General features: G+C 51.9%; 1 protein-coding gene across 1 annotated transcript in view; it reads left to right on the forward strand.

Annotated features, from left to right (window-relative positions):
* The window catches only part of SLCO2A1 (solute carrier organic anion transporter family member 2A1), a 29,050-nt gene extending 13,563 nt beyond the window's left edge, over window positions 1-15,487 (forward strand). Inside the window, exons 4-14 of the mRNA XM_035334242.1 lie at window positions 4,076-4,291; window positions 6,411-6,509; window positions 8,111-8,244; window positions 9,039-9,120; window positions 9,820-9,984; window positions 10,341-10,530; window positions 12,700-12,859; window positions 13,531-13,700; window positions 14,277-14,341; window positions 14,498-14,618; window positions 14,742-15,487. Coding sequence (XP_035190133.1) covers window positions 4,076-4,291; window positions 6,411-6,509; window positions 8,111-8,244; window positions 9,039-9,120; window positions 9,820-9,984; window positions 10,341-10,530; window positions 12,700-12,859; window positions 13,531-13,700; window positions 14,277-14,341; window positions 14,498-14,618; window positions 14,742-14,862 — 1,523 coding nt within the window. The 3' untranslated portion in view covers window positions 14,863-15,487. The remainder of the gene's footprint in view (window positions 1-4,075; window positions 4,292-6,410; window positions 6,510-8,110; window positions 8,245-9,038; window positions 9,121-9,819; window positions 9,985-10,340; window positions 10,531-12,699; window positions 12,860-13,530; window positions 13,701-14,276; window positions 14,342-14,497; window positions 14,619-14,741) is intronic.
* The last annotated feature ends 1,267 nt before the right edge of the window (window positions 15,488-16,754 follow it).

Genomic DNA, 16,754 nt, shown 5'->3' on the forward strand with positions numbered 1-16,754 from the left:
ATTCTCCTCCTCCTCCAGGGCACTCCAGTGCTGTGCTCTGCCAGGTTTCATGTGACCCACTCAGAGGCCCTGCTCCTCTGCTCCTTGTTTCTTCCCAAAAAGCCCGATAGATGTGTAGGACATTTGAAGTACTTAGTTATTTGAGGGCCAACAACCTCGCAAGACCAAAATATGAAGCACAAACACTGGATGTAGCAATCTGTTGCATCACTCTGGGTGGTGACTCCGTTTCGAACCTGCCCTTCTTACCTGCAAGAGTAAAAAAAAGTCAATCAGTGAAGAGGCAACCTTTAATGCAAGTGAAGGTGCCCACCTCTATCATCCACTTCATCTTTTACCTTCACCGCAGCCTCTGCAAGACTCTATGGTTGCTGAGTCTTGCTCTTCTGGGAGCCTGCTCCATTACAAATCCATCTCCAGTGGCTCTGGGCTAGGTTTCCCATGCCTCCTCCAAAAGTGTGGTACCCACCCCACACAGAACTTAAACACAGTATGTGGAGGGAAAGGCTTAAGGCAGAGATTTACTATGTTAAGCCCAACTTCAGTATAGTTTTGCAACCCCTTCTGAATGTGATAATTACATGTGGGATCCCTTCTGCCTCTTCTGGACATGTTGTTTGAGCCACAGTTCCAGGTTATGAGTGTTTTGGTCGTTGTGAAGTATCCAAATTCCCCAGAGATGCTCCTGAAGGCCTCCAGAGGGAGCATCTCCCTGCCTGAGTCCGTGGGCTGTCCACTGGCTGCCAAGTCTCAGCTCCCTCTCAAGGAGATGAGAGCCCCCAGACAGGCATCATGGACATGCCACCCCCAGGAACATTTGCAAGGAGCCTCTACATTGAGTAAGAGAAGTGTATCTTTCAGTGTGGACACTATAAAATAGTTATATGGGAAAACTACTTAAGGTAAACTTTGTTTAATATGGTGTTTTTAGCATACTTCTCTCCTGTCTATGCCCACCCTCCTCTCTCCAGATCTCTAAATGTGTCACATCTCTGTTTTTTTCATGGGTGCTGGTGTCCTCCTAGCCTGCTCCTGAGCGTGCTGGAAACAGGTTTGCTCTCTGTGGCATCAGAAGAGGTCCAGCCACAGCTCTGAAGCTGCAGTGCTTGCTGGTGGTGACGGCATCGTCACTAATGACTGCCCAAAGAGCCAGGGAGAGAGTGTGAAAGTGGTGATGAGCAGAGGGAGCTAGCTGCTGGTGGGGCAGCAGACAGGGGCAGGAGCCCTGGGATGCAGGCAATGTGGGATCTGCTGCTTATGTCCCCTGTGACTGCAGGCAAATTGCTTCCTTTCTGCTTTCTGGGAGCAATGGTGCATTTCTTGGGGGTGCCCAGAGGCTCTGCAGTGCCTTGAGGTTTCCTGAAAGCTGAGTTGGGTTCATACCACAAGTCTCGGTCACATCGGTCTTATCTACTCAAGACAATAATAGCTACGGCATGTGGTCAGTCTTCACACGCTTCGAGGGCAAATGAATTTATCTGGCTGACACAAAGGCTTGAAAGAGCAATGCTGATGTGTGTGCACCCCAGTTCTCGCCTGCGAGCAGGGAGGCTGCTCCCGGTGGCCACGGGTCGAGCCGCTGAGGGTGGCAGGGCCAGGGAGAAGAGAAAACCCCTGCTGCAGCCTTGCAGAGAGCCCAGGCCGAGGGCAGATGCGGCTGATGGGTCATCTGTAGGATCATTTTGGAAAGGAAGGCATCTTGGTCTTTGAGTCACAGAGGTATGGAAGCAGAAGCGAGGTTGTTGTCCTTCTGCTAACCAGCATGTGGGTGACAGCATCTCCTGTCCCTGCTCTCACCAGTAAGCTTTGTGAGCCTAAGGAGGGCTACTGGTTTAACTGGGCAGGCTTGGGAACAAGCTGGTGTGCATGACGACAGCTCCTGTTTCAGAACATACCACTCAGAAGTGTTTACCTCACATGCCGGGCTCTCCTTGGACTTCCCAAAGTGACTTCAGTCCCTAGATCCCCAGGATGCCACCAAGCCTTAGGGCGCTGCTTCTTCTGAAAACCCGATGTCACCTCAGCTGTGTGCCAAGCTGCCCCATGCCTGTGCGGCTGAGGGGACAGCAGAGCTCACCTGCCTTCCCCTGGAAGGGCCTGGAGCCCCGCGCTGCGTGTAGGCCCAGCGCACAGCGAGCCTTGGCTCTGCCAGGGAGCTGCTTTGTGGCTGCAAGCAAGTCGGTCCCTTGGCTACAGCCACAAATTTGCCACAGCAGGAGGCATTCATGGTCTGTCTGCTCAGCACAATGGGATTCAAAGCACAGGGAACCTGCTCGCAGGTGCCCAGCCATCCCTGCTCCTCTGGGAGCGATGGAGACCCTCGTGCTCTGCACTCCCAGACTGGGAAAGCTGGTGCCAGCAGAGCTGATCTGTGCGCCGAGACACCACGAAGCGTGATTAAAGCCGATGGCCCACCGCAGGGCTGAGAGAGCGCCGTGGGAATGTGCAAACAAGTCCCCTGCTGGCTCACAGCCGGCCCCCTGCGACTCGGGCTCGGATGTCACCTAGCATCGGTCAGTTTGGAGAACAGATCAGGAGCCACATACCAAGGTCTCTGACAGCCTAACAAAGGGGCTGTAAGATCAGGAGTCAGGCTATGAACCCATCAGGAATCAGGGCAGGGGCTTCTCTTTATTGTTATACAAGCAAGCTGAAGCAGCACTTTGGTCCTGCCATGATGCCATCCATGGCCAGTCTGTCAGTGCCCTCACGCACCCGGGTCTTGCTGGTGGGATGATCCGGCCCTCCTCCTCCCAGTCATGTAGCCCATGAAGATGTTCCAGTGCTGGCTGCAGTTTGCACCGCAGCCTTGAGGAGGGTGGAGACCCCCATGAAGTTGTCAGGGTCTGGCTTTGAATGGACATAGGCTGCTCCTGAGTACTGCAAACAATGGAGGTTGGGTGGGCAAGGTGTCCTACTTGGGGTGGCCTGGCCACCCCACAGCTCCTGGTCCCATGGGGGATCAAAGACCATCGACACTGAAAAACCAGTCCCTGATTAGGTTTGTCCTCGTTAAACTTCTGCAGCTCTCGCTGCTGCTGCAATAAAATCTTTATTAGCCAAAGAGGCTCCTTCTGTCTGACAGACCCTTCCAACAGCGCAGCTTTGAATGAACTCACACCAGGATTTTTGTGGTGACCTACTATTAGGAATGTGCCGCTGCACTATGCCAGTGAAAACCCCTAATCACCTGGCAAATATTTGTTTCTCTTTTGTTTCTGCTTGCTCAGAAGCATAGAAAATCCACAGTTATTATATTAATGAGAAAGATGTGATAGAAATGTTGAAACAATTACAAATAATAATAATAATAAAGCCCAAATGGGAAAAGCTAACATGAGAAGAGCAGGGATTACTCTGTTTGCTCTGCAACACCTCCTGTTTGCATGCAAAGCAGGTTTTTCCATTGGAGAATATTTATACTTTCCCACCAACTCCGATACTGTCAGTCCAAGGGCTTTTGTCACTTGGCTGAGCCCAGCATTGCTGTGGCTTTGATGAAGAGCTTTTTATCCTCTGCTGACAGCTTGAATGTGACTCACTGGAGCTGGGCTGCAGGGCCGACCTTTCTCCCCTGTTGTTGTAGCAGACAAGAGACATGACTTTGCTTCCTTCTTGTCTTATCAGCCTGCCCTCAAGTCTGATAAAAATCACAGCTGGTCTCTTTTCTTCCCTGAGCTGAGTGCCCCAAAGGATGGGGAAGGGAGTGATAAGTGCTAACTAAAAGGGGTGATCCATCCAAATCCCAACAGACAACAACATGCTCCTAGTCAGCAGGTTTGAGAGATTCCTGGTACCTACAAATGTAGTGAGGTGTCTGGGGGGTCCTGGCCAGGGCTGATGGGCAGAGGAGGAGGTGGGCTTCCACACCATGGCAGCAATGTTGTCAGTCCTCCCGTCAGGCCACATGGTACCCGAGCAAGGGCAAAACCAGCCATGCAGAAGAGGAATTAGGGATTTAGGGTCAGCCTGAGCGGGTTCCTTCACCCCATGCCCCGGCAGTTGTGGCAATGCAAGGGCTGGAGAAGGCAGGGAGCATGCCCAGCTTTGTAATGATCATCCTTTTCCATTCCAGGTAACAAGACCAAGGTCCAGGCTGAGCTCTGCTATGCAGAGAACAAGTTTGTGTGCCCAAATGCCACCCAGGATCCCCAGAAGGAGGCCAGCAGTGTGTGGGCAATGATGGTCGTTGCCCAGCTGTTGGCTGGAATCGGGACGGTTCCCATCCAGCCCTTTGGGATATCCTACGTAGATGATTTTGCAGAAGCAAACAATTCCCCGCTGTATGTTGGTAAGTGGAAGGACCATTGCTCTTATATCACTGTTTCACAGAATCACAGAATGGGTAGGGTTGGAAGGGACCTCTGAAGATCACCTAGTCCAACCACCCCACAGAGCAGCATCACCTAGAGCACCTTGCACGGGATGGCATCCAGGAGGTTTTTGAGTGTCACCAGGGAAGGAGACCACATCCTCTCTGGGCAACCTATTCCAGGGCTCTGTCACCTCACAGTAAAGAAGTGCCCCCTTATACTGACACAACCCTCTGGGTTTCCTTAAGGCCTTAGAGCTGCCCTGGAGAAGTGCTCATCTGGAGCACCCGTGGCCTCCAGGGCAGAGGCTGAGCACCCAGTGGGACTCGGATGAGCTCAGCCTCCGTGAAGGTGCTGGGCTGCCTCTCCCCTTGTTAGTTACTCCTTGGTTATATTTATGGTGTGACTGTGAGGAAATCAAATAATCAGGGCAAGGAGAAGGTCATACTTTAACCAGGGATATGACAGCCTGCATGAGCAAATTAACACAGGTTTTGCAGCAATGTTGACATTTTTGCTATGGAATTGGCCATGAGTCCATGTCCAGTGCAGGCTCCCCAGCTCAGGAGGACTTCTGATCACAAAGAGATAGGTGCTGGCTTCCATGTTAAACTGCATTTTTTCCCCTGTGAATGCCAGAGCCCAGCTGGGGCTGGTGTGCCTACGTGAGCTTTGAGCTTGGTTCACAAGTTTATTTAAAAACCTGATTCCTCCCAGTGATGAACAATGTCGTTAAAGCAGCCAAAGGTGTCAGAGTGATTTAGGAATCAAAAGCGGATGTTCCAAAATAAGGTAAGCACTTAAGAAGAAGGAAAAGCCCTTGGGATTAGCCTCCCAAGGACTGGCTTTGGACAAGTGCTGAAGGGCTTGGCAGGGTCTCCAGACCCACCCAGGCATGCATTGCTTCAGGCTCCTGCTGGAAAGGGCTGCTGCACCACGTACGAGCTCTGGAGCAAGTTTCCCATGCAGGTATTATTGTTTCTTGCAGCTCAAATACAGAAATCTGTACTGGCAAAATGAGTTTTTTTTCTCTCTTTGTCCCTTTTTCTCACTAAGTATTTCAAAAAAGCCTTGGTAGTAGGAAAGGACAGTCAGAGTTCCCATTTGTAGGTGGTGCGTCCCTGCTGAGTACCATTTGGTCTGCTCAGCACCTGCTAGGTGACATTTCCACGAAGGATCTGGTACACTGAGCTCTCATGGGGCTCAGGTTAGCAGTCACACACAGCTGGGACTCTTCTGGCTCTTCTGGCTGCAGCACAATGCATCCCTGTCTTGGAGAGCGGGGCTGGTTTGGTCTTGACTGCGTAGGTGGTCATTTTAGGGCCATAGGAATGTCCATGCTGGGGGGTATAGCTACTGTGCATCTAGGTTGCCTCAAGACAGTATAAATACCATCACTTTTTTTGTTATATTTTAGGTCACAGAGTCTTCCCATAAAAGGGGGGAATGCTAATTATGTGTGAGGTTAAATTCTTCTCTAAAACCCTACCCTTAAACAACTAGGTTTATGCTATAGAAACAAATGAGCTGCCTTGCCTCTTTGGGAGGAAAAAAAAAAAAAAAAAAAAAAAAGTTAAAATTAGGAGCACAGCCTGAGTCACAGCAATGGGACTAGGTGCTTTCATACGCAACATGCTCATAAGCCGCAGACCAGCAAAATGCACAGAAATGGTCATTGGGTCTCAGGCAAATTGTCTCCTTTTGAATCAAGGAATTTCTTCCAGGAAGAAAACCTGAATATTTTCATTCTGAAGACTTTAAAAGGAAACCTTTTGATCTTATGGGATGGGTCTAACTTATCTGGTTTTTGAACAGGAATAGTTCAGCAGAACCAGGGGTGATTTTCTGCTCTTTCTGCTCTCCCTGAATCAACATATTTCACCTCCTCTGATGTTTTGACCTAACATTTTTGCTCATTTCTAAAAGACTGAGATGATGGCTTTGCTTCCTGGGCCTCCTGTGGGAGATGAAGGTCTCCATCACCTGTGGAGCAGAGTGGACATTTTATGAACTTTTTTATGGGTATTTCACAGGAGGACAGAGCCTTATTTGCAGTGCAGCTACTGTTACCTCCTCACTCTCTGCTCCTTTTTTCAGCCATCCTCTTTGCCATTGCGGTGTTTGGCCCTGCTTTTGGATACCTGTTGGGGTCTGTGGTGCTGCGGCTCTTCGTGGATATTGGAAGAGTTGACATTGGTGAGTATTTACCAAGTAGGGATGGTTTTCCTAAAAGCCCTCTGTGAATCAGAAGTCTGCTGTTAGAGAACCAGTGGCAGGAGCGCATGCCTTCCTCTGGTGACCCACAAAACGTGCTTTCCTGGAAAGCCCTGACCTCAAATAGACACCCCTCGTGCACTTCTCTGCTCCATCTCCCCATGAGAAAGGCTAAAGCTGGACCTGAGGTCACCACGGGAGCGGTGTCCTGTAGTGTAGGCATCTCAATGTCCAGCTCACCGTGATGGTCATTGCCGCCCACTGCCTCTATGCTGAGGAAGTGCTGCACTGCCCTGGCACCGTGCTGAGAGGAACAGGAACATCTGAGGCATCCAGGGAGTGAGAAGAAAAGCACGGGGCAGCCATGGCCCTGCGTGTGCATGGGAAGGCTCGAATCTGCTCAGCCTCCTCCCCACCACCCATCACCAGCATCCACAGAGATGGGACCGGAGGGCTTATTTTCTTTATCTGCGACGTGTGCTTATTATTCCTGGTAACTTAATCACTAAAGAATTCTCCCCAGCTCCACCATTAATGTGGCTTTTCCTGTGTTCCTCTGAGAGATCAGAGCCCGCCTGACATTTTTGTCTGGTGCCTGATAAGAATAATAAATGAACCTGAGGCAGGAAACGGCAAAAAGCCTTGGCTCGCTCCCTGTGGCGGCAGACAGATTTAGCATCCCGTGCCCAGTCGCTCCATGATGACGTCCAGGCGCGGAGCGGATCGGTGCCGTTTGAGGAAGCGGGGCGATTGTTTCGGCGGGGCGTGGGACCCCTCATGCCGCACCCGGCACTATTCCCGACGGTTGTTCCTCTCCCACCCGCGATGTGCCGACGATGGGGAGATGTGCTCGCTATGCCAAGCCAAGCAATCCTTCGACCTCCCGCCAGCAGTGCTGGCCCAGCTGGATGATGTCCGCATTGGGGATGGAACGGTGTTTGTCTCCTCCTTTTTCCGGACAAAGGGTGTGAGCACCCGGAGTTTTGTCCACTCGGAAACCACGATCGTTAAAAATGCTCTTCTGCCAGCGCAGGGCTCTGCATGTACAGAGTTACCAAGCCTGGAACAATGGGAGAGGAGATGATTCCAGGAAAGCAGCTATGCCCTTTCCCGGTCCCCATCTCGCCCGGGCAGCCCCAGCAGATAATGTGGTCCAGTCCCAACTGTGCACCCGGGCAGAGGAGGATGGAGCCAGGGCCCCGTGATCACCAGCTGGCTGGAATGCCTGAACGTGTGCCATCAGTGTGCTTCGATGCTGACTACGCACATCCTGTGGGCACTCGGGAGGCTCCACGTTGTTTAGGTGGGGCCGGTGGGGTTGGCTTCTGGCTGGGGGAAGAGAAGGAAGTCGACCACAGTCGAGCATGGAGTGGAGGGACCTGCACCAAGGGCTCATCTTGATACAAGAGCTGGTGCAAGATCTCACCTCCCTCCACTTGCCAAACCAGCGGGGAGGCCCTTCGGGTGCACCCACATGTCTTCGTGCTCCACTGGTCCGTATTTGCATGGGCATGGGTATTTGCCCCTTTCACCATTAGACACGCAGAGGCAGAGCCCTGATGATGAGTCTTTGTGTCTTGCAGCAACGGTGGCCTTGACACCGAAGGACCAGCGGTGGATCGGGGCCTGGTGGCTGGGGCTGCTGATCTCCTCCGGCTGCTTAGTGCTTACGTCCATTCCCTACTTCTTCTTCCCTCGGTACATGCTGAAAGGAGAGGTAAGACCCCACCCTGGGGCAGGGCGATGTCTTCTTGGGGTTCCTGCATGCAGTCCACCTTTACAGGGATCTGTTCTTGGTGACTTGAGCCTCCTGGGTTGCCTGACCTGCTTCTCCCCGTCTGCTGGCAATGGCCATATCTCAACACCCCACTGCAACATCTTCTGCAAGGTCACTCTCACTGTTTGAAACATGTTTTTTTTTTTTTTTTTCTTTGGAAAAAAATGTGGCAGAGAAGAGGAAAGTTTCCCATTAAAACAAATGAAAAAGGCAGAAAGCTATTGAAACATTCCACTTCAGTGTTTTCAAAGCCAAGCCCTGCTAGTTAAACCTCAAAAAGTAGGTTTGGTGTTTTTTTGTTTGTTTGTTTTTTGTTTGGTTGGTTTTTTTTGAACTTGTGTAATCATCAGTTCTTTAAAGGTCAAAATGAAACCCCAAAGATTTTAGGATTACAGTCTGAGGACCCATCAGACTAGAACTGGCCTGTCTCCAACTTCAATTTCCAGACTTTTTGCAGAATTTAAGTGCTTCCCTTTCATCAGGCTTCAAAGCTTTCCACTCTCTTAAAACATCCCCAAGCATTTGTCTTGCAGCTCTACTCAAGGGCTGCAGAGATTTTTGAAGATAACTCACGCCTTTGCTGCAATGGGCAGGAAAACTGTTGGTCTCAGCAGTGGGTCAAATGCATCTGTGAGGGACTCTGCTGCTCCCTGGCCTCGCTGCACACCAGGACAGTGCTCGCCAGGCACCTGTGCTCCTCTCTCAAGGCAGGATGCTCTTCTCTCCCCTCCCAGGACCCCAGCTCGGAGGCCGGCATGCTGAGGAAGATGGAGAAGAGGGGGCTCGAAGAAACCTCCCTGCTGGAATTTATAAAAAGTAAAGTGTTGGCACTTAGAGGCGAGGGTGAATGGGCAGGGTCCACCACATCATATTTTCATGCTTATCTCCGCTGCGCTGGGTGGAGATGCCAGCTCAGGCACCTCCAGGGTTGCAGAGTCCTTCCCTAAGGACTACTGGGGGTTGGACGCTGCCTCCCTCTTGCTAAAAGTCACCAGCCCTGAGGGACCATTTAATGACTTTTCTGAGGCCCGTAATGACTTATTTACAGCTGAATTCACCCCTTCCCTCCCCCCCTAGCCACTGCAGTCAGGTCCTGAAACTGTCAGCTCCCTCTTCTCTGTTTCCCTGGGCTTTGATGGATGGCAGCCAGGGCTGGGCAGGGGGACACAATCCCTGCTCTTTCCTCTGCTTGCACCATCCAGGGATACAGCCCCTGCTTCAGAAAAATAAATGCACTGGGGCTGCTAAGTGCTCAGGGGCTTGTGGGTTTGGAAAGCATGGCAGGAAGGGCGGTGGGCAGAGCTGAGCCTCATGCTCCCATCTCAGGGCAGTTTGGCCATGGTCCTGCCAGCTGCCTGGCCAAATCAGGGTGTCTCCTCTTCAATTTTCTCATCTCCTTACACATCCCCTGTTTAGCCCACTGGGAATAGTTTGAAGGTGGGATATTTGGCAGTATGAATTGCTGATATCAGGACCACATTGCTAAAATACTTTTTTATTGCTGTTTCCCTGCAGGATTCCCGAAGGTCTTCCTCAAGCTGCTCCTCAACCCCCTCTTCATCCTCCTAGTGCTTGCTCAGTGCAGCTTCTCCTCGGTCATCGCGGGTCTCGCCACCTTCCTCAACAAGTTCCTCGAGAAGCAGTACGGTGCCACCTCCTCGTATGCCAACTTTCTCATAGGTGAGCAGGGGCTGCCTACATTCGTACTCTAGCTCCTGAGGGTCAGAACAGCTCTTGTTGGAAATGTGCAGCCCTGCTACACAGTTGAAGCAGGTCTGGATCACTCTGATGCTGAAAGAAGCTGGCAAAAAGCAAGCCATTTCACACCAAAGTTTGATCTTGCATCTTCAGACTCCTGAGGATGCAGTGTCTCATAGGTGTCAACTGCCTTGGGTTTGGGTCTGTCCTGGATAACAGTGGAGTCTGTGGATTCTCCCAACCACCACAAGCTCCTCAAAGCCACCACTTCCACCCCTTGCCAGCAGAGAGCAGCTTGGCAGGCAGGACCCCTGGCTGATGCCTTTGTTCCTCTGCAGGAGCTGTGAACCTGCCAGCAGCAGCACTCGGGATGCTCTTAGGAGGAATCATCATGAAACGCTTTGCCTTCTCCCTCCGAGCCATCCCCCGGTTCTCTGTGGTGGTGCTTGTTTTCTCCATCCTCATCTGCCTGCCCATTTTCTTCATGGGCTGCTCCACGGTGCACATCGATGGCATCCACCCCTCCAGGTATCGCAGGGTTGTTTCCAGCTCTGTATTCCTCCCTTCTCCAGCTCTTGACCTGATTATCTGTGGGGCGGGGTACATGTAGATGGAGGCCAAAAGGTGGTAGACATCACCTCCTCCTGGATCCTGCTGCCTGGATGAGATCTAAGCATTTACAGCACAGAAAGTGTGGGAGGGCATTTATTCCTGATTGTTCTGTACCAAACAAACAGGGTGTATTTTTTCATTCTAACCCTGTATTTCTAGGGGAAAATTAGAAGTGTTAGCGACCATGTCCACAAGGAGCGCACACCTTTCCAGCTAGACATCACACTTCTGCTTGCCCAGGTGGAAACTTCTGGCTCTCACCACAGTTTTTACTTACTGAATCAATATTTAGACTCTAGCCCAGGCTTGCTGTCAAGTGCATTGTACACAGGCCATTTCTCAATGCACTGCCAGCATATCAGCAAGGGGCTTTCGGACATGTTTCCCTTTGCCAGTGATAAGCCTCCTGTCTTGTGGTATGGTGGAGAGGTGAGGGAGAGGGCAGTTCCTGCATTTCTCCCCTTGCGCACTTAAAAACCACTCAAATAACAAGTGAAGCAAAAAAAAAAAAAACCACCAGTGCTCTGCAAACAAACTCACGCAAGAACTGCAAGTTTCTATTTTGCGCTGCGGTGTGTGCTGTTAATATAACAGTGTGCATACTGCTAATTAACAGTACACTGGCATATACGGTTAATTCAAGAGCATACAAAAATCCACCAAGGCACTGGCATCCCAGCTTTTTGTGAGAGAGCAAGGCTTTGAACCCTCAGCTCAGGATCAGGTGCTACATGTGCTAAATTTTGGAAGGCACCTTGGCCTCACAGCACTCACCTCTTGCTGCCAGCGTCAGCCCCTCTGGGACACACTAGTGCTTATGGGGTTTGCAGGTGGAATGGGAAGCTGGTGGAGGGGCTTGCATGAAAAAAAGGAGGCTGGAGGAAGGCAGGGATTTGTCTCACATTTACAGCCAGGGCTCTTAGCTCACAGACCTAGCTCAGCCCTTGCTTTTTCTGCGGTCCTGTGTAGCACATGGGATGGGAGAGATGAGGCTGTAGGGTTTGGGGAGCTTGAGAGGGATCTTTGAACTTCTAGCAGCTCCTGAGATTGCAGAGATGCTGGTGTCTACACAGGGGGAGTCAGTCCACGAGTGGCACAGGGCTGCTTGGGAAAGCCTGTGATGGAGTTGTCCATGCTCCCACTTGCAGCAGCTGCCTTGTGCTGCCTGGAAAGGAGCTAGGAACACAGAACAGTTGCCTAACACACCCGAGGGCTTTGTCTCCTTGGGCGTCACATCCAAGCAGACCCTTCCTTCTCATCAGGGACTTTGCTAGAGGCTCACTTCCCAAAACAGCTGGGTTCTCCACTTCTCATAGTCCCAGCTTTGTCATCTCCACCCCCCCCCCCCCCCCCCCGCCTCTCCTTCTGCAACACCTGCAAGAGTCCAGTTCTGCATGCAGGCTGCTCTGACCACTTGTAGCTGTGGCCTCGTATTACGGCAGAAACCTCCCCCCCCTTGCAACAGCAGCAATGCTTTAGCATGAAACCCCCTCTCCCCTTGAGCTCCAGTTTGCTGGGGGTTAGGTGACTATGCCCAGCATCCCCAAGGAAGGGTCAGGCAGACCATGCCGCTCCAGCAGATGAAACCCCTGGGGCAGGCAGGCAAGACAGAACAGATAATTTAGTTTGTCCTCTTGCTTTTCACACTGCCATCAGGTTTGTTTGGAAGTGAGCCTGCTTCCAGTTGCTGTCTGGATGGCGTTTCCAGCTGAGGCTCCTTGCACATCTGTTTGCGTAGTTTTGGATGAAGCCCAGAAAGCATTTCTCCAGGCATTTGCTGATTAGTTTTCAGCTGGGGGGAAAAAAAAAAAAAAGAGAGAAAAAAAAAAAAAAAGTGTGTGAGCACTTGTTTGCAGACATAACATAATTATGGACTGCTAAGTTCACTGTACACTGCAGAGGTACCTGCAGGGGATCAGGATCTGGCACAAGGCCAGCCTGCTGCTGGCAGCATCCCAGCGCACATCGGAACAGGGAAATTGGTTAGCTAGTAAGAGGTCTGAGGAGATGGTGTTTTGTTTTGTTTTTCCTCCTGTCCTATTTCTTCATTTTATTTATTTTTATTTATTTTCTCCTCTTTGGCAGAACATCGAGTTCCCAGCCGCAGGTTAAGGCGCCGAGTGGGTGCCACTGCTCCGAGCACATCTTTCACCCGGTGTGCGGAGAAAACAGCGTGGAGTACATCTCACCCTGCTTTGCTGGCTGCACCAACAGCAGCACTAATTCCTCTGCTCCCAAACAGGTGGTGAGTAGCGGGATGGGAGCATGGCCGCCTAGCCATTGTGTCCATGCCAAGATCCAGAGCGTTTCCAGGTTTTGGTTTTGGCAAGGTGGAGTGCACTTTGCTTGCTGGTCACAGCAGAGGCTACTGCAGTGCTGTAGGAACCTGGCTGTAGTCATGTGGTAGAGATGTTTGGAGGGAGGTCTCTGTCTACCTGGAGGGCTGGACTTCTGAAAAGGTGTGACGGAGGAGACCAAGTTCCCTTTGGCTGTTAAAGGGCTGGCTGGACAGCACGAGCGCTGACAGCACGCCATTTTCCCAATTTAACATTCTGAACAAGTCGCCCATAAAACACCTCCAAGCAGAGCAAGAAGTCCAGTGCCTGCAGGCATCTGATGTTCACACTGAGCATTCCTCGGTGCTCAGAGCAGCAGTTGTGCCAACCTTCCTGCTGAGCGGGGTGGCCCCGCTCAGGGAATGGCTGGAAAGCCCTGGGCAGCCTGCTGGGACAAATGGGAAACAGCGGCACGTCCCCTTGCAGGAGGCCGGGGTGCTCAGCAGGATGCTGTGGCCATGCCTTAAAATCAAAGCTGATGCTCTCATCGTTCTTATGCAAAGTGATGCGGTCTGGTGCACTGCTTGACTTTAGGAGTTTTATGTGTTTTTGTTGTTTTTTCTTAAAATGTTTCCAACAGACCTACAGGAACTGTTCCCAGATCTCTGCCAGGAATGGGCTGTCCTCCGCCAGGACTGGCTCCTGTCCCCTCAGTTGCTCCCACATGCTCCTTCCTGCCATCTTCCTCATCTCCTTCGCCGCCCTGGTAGCCTGTCTGTCCCACAACCCCCTCTACATGATGGTTTTACGGTGAGCAATGGACGGGGGACCTGCAGAGTAATACGTTTGAGCTGCCTAAAGGTCTGAGAAGGAGAAGCGTGCTTTTTCACCAACTGACCAAGTTTTGCAGGTTTCTCTGCTCATTAGAAACTTCCCCATGAGGCTCTGCAGGAAGCAGGAACCCCCTTGTTTTAATGCTTTGAGTGCTCCTGCAGAGAGACCTCACACTCTCCTCCACCAACCCTGGAAATCAGGGCAATTTCCTAAAAATCAGCGTTTCCTATTTCAGCAAGGCTGTTCCTTGAGTTTGATGTACTGGGAGAACCAAGCAGAGCATTCCTTAAAAACAAAACACTGTGCTTCATCATCTTCTTTACTTTTCAACCCAGCCCTCCTGCCCCCCCCCCCCCCCCCCCCAGGGTTTCCCAGCAGACCTCCCTGGTACAAACCTGAGCTCGTCCCACCACCCCAGGGTGCCTCTGCTCCCCCTTCCCAGATAGGGGAACTGAGGAGGAAATGGCTTCATGGTTAAACCTGGCAGCGAAACCAGGAGAGCTGAGCCACCACTGCCACCGGCTCTGACCTCCTGTGGCTTCTCCCCTGCAGGGTGGTGAACCAGGAGGAGAAGTCATTTGCCATCGGAGTTCAGTTCTTGCTAATGAGGCTGCTAGGTGAGTGTCCGTCTCCTAATGAGGCTGAGGGGGGGCAGCAAGGTGCTCAGAGGCTTGCTGGAGCCCCAGGAGGTGTTGAATCTCCTCGGGGACCGTGAGTAAAGCACACAAGCAAGGCAGCGCAGGCAGCCTGACTCGGTCCCCTCCTCTCCAAAGCCTGGCTGCCAGCTCCGGCCATGTTTGGTGCCCTCATCGACTCCTCCTGCATCTACTGGCAGAAACAGTGCTCTCAGCGCCGCTTCTGCGCCTACTACAACAACGACTTCCTCCGCAACAGGTACCTGTCCCCAGCCCCGGTACCTGGGGATGCCAAGGGACAGTGCCTCAAGCTGGCACTGCTCCACGCACAGCTGGGGGGGCCACCTCCGGATAGGACATCTCCATCCTCTTCTCTTAACAGATACCTGGGGCTGCAGGTGGGGTACAAAGTGGTGGGCACCATGCTCCTCGCCCTCATCGGCTGGAAAGTGAAGAGGAGCAAGGAGTACAACGTACAGGAGAAGGCAGCGGGACTGGTGTAGCCCACCCAAGGACTGACTCTGCACCTCCCGTCCTCACCACTACTACCTTGCCTTTGGGGGAGTTTTGGTGGTTTTTTTTTGTTGTTTTGTAAGGGAGCAACTTCATGATAGCAGCTCTGAACTCCTCTCACGACACACACGGCAGCCGGTGACCAGCCCGTGGCAATGGCATCTCTGTGCTCCCGGCAGGGGCTGGTCCTCGCCAGTCCCATTTTGGCTGCCCACCTGGGGCACGTTGTGAAACAGCTCCTCCCAGGCTCTTGATCCAAGTCTCACCCATCGCTTCAGGCTCCCCAGGGAGCAGGAGGTAGATGGGACTGGAGCGCAGCCCTACCCTGTATACCCGGAGATGCCAGCAGAGGTCCTGGCCCTGCTCCACTGTGACTTTTCCAGCCAGGTGATTCCCCCTGGCAAGGACAGGAGCAGGGTGAATGGCTGCCAAGTCCTGGGGGCTTACCTGTCTGCCCCCGCCCACCCCTCTTGCACAGGTCAGCGTGGACGCACACACGCATTGTGAAAAGCCGTCACTTGCGGGCTACTACAGAACATTTTGGGGTGGGTTTGGTTATTGCGTTGTGTTTTTGTTTGGTTTGTTTTTTTAATAAAGGTCACTTTTCCAACTGCAGTGGTTTGTTGATCGACCTCACCCTGCCCAGAGCCATCCCCAGGGCAGGCGAGGGATGGCACTCAGCTCCTGCTGAGATGATGGGATGGAGCTGGGACTTGGTGAAGAGGAAAAGTGATGGAGCCAGGATAAGAGACGGAGGCGAGACCAAGTATGGAACTGGATGGGGAGATGGAGCTGGGTTTAGGGACAGAAATGGCCCTGGGCAACGGAGCCAGGACAGAGAGATGGAACTGGGATGGATAGAGCTGTGCTGGTAGGGACAGAGCTCGGGTAGGAAATGATCCCTCCCGAGGGGGAAGGGGCCCACCAGTGCTCTCCCATGTTTGTAAACTGTCCCTACAGAGCAGAGGCAGGTAGTTGGCCTAACCCACAGCCTGGGAACAATGTTTACCAGTAAGAATAAAAACACAGTGCGCAAAGCTAACAAAAAGGAGAAAACAACTCAGCTGTTTCCCATTCTGCTCTTTCCCTCAGCCACTCAGCATGCTGCAGCTGGCTTGCATTTTCCTGTGCATTTGTACAAATAAAGTATTTTTGTCTACATGATTATCGCTTCTTGAACGCTCAGACTAAGAAATAAATACACACAAAAGACCCACCCCTCAAAAGCAAAAAACAAAAGGAGGCACTGTTATTTAACCACCCAGTGCTGTGCTGAGCAGAAGCAAAGCCTCAGTACAGGTGCACCTGAACAACTCTGAGAAGAGTCAAGGCAGAGGCCTATACAGACCAACCACATCAGGACTGCAGAACAAACATTTAGCCAAATGCTTTTTATTTAAGGAATATATTTATTAAAGAATAACTTAAAACTAGTTGTGGCCTTGTACTACCTTATCCTACCAGAAGCTGGTGCTCAGCCTCTGCTTTGGGAGAAGGGTCTGTGCAGAGTTACCACCCAAAGACAGCAATGTTCTCGTTTCAGCATTACGGATTGAAATAAGGTGTCCTGGGAAGGGGCTCCAGCAAAGAGAGTTCAAGCAAAACAAGTTGCAGCAATGGTCTGGCTGCAAACAGAAGAATGTAAGGTACTTCATAAATATAACCCTGCCCACCTCCCATACGGACCCAACACCTCAGCTCTCCCTTGCAGTCACCAGCCAGCCCAGGGGTTTCCCTACACAGGAGGGCATGGACCCTTGCCCAGGGGCCCCCCAAGCACTCCCAGCTGCAGAGGAAAGGGCCGGGACACACCGGGGTCACAAGGCTAGAAATGCCAGGCCCAGCTCCATCGCAAGCACAGGTCTTTGCAGAAAAGGCTGTT

The sequence above is a fragment of the Oxyura jamaicensis genome, chromosome 9 (genome assembly GCF_011077185.1).
Source record: "Oxyura jamaicensis isolate SHBP4307 breed ruddy duck chromosome 9, BPBGC_Ojam_1.0, whole genome shotgun sequence".
Lineage (NCBI taxonomy): Eukaryota > Metazoa > Chordata > Aves > Anseriformes > Anatidae > Oxyura > Oxyura jamaicensis.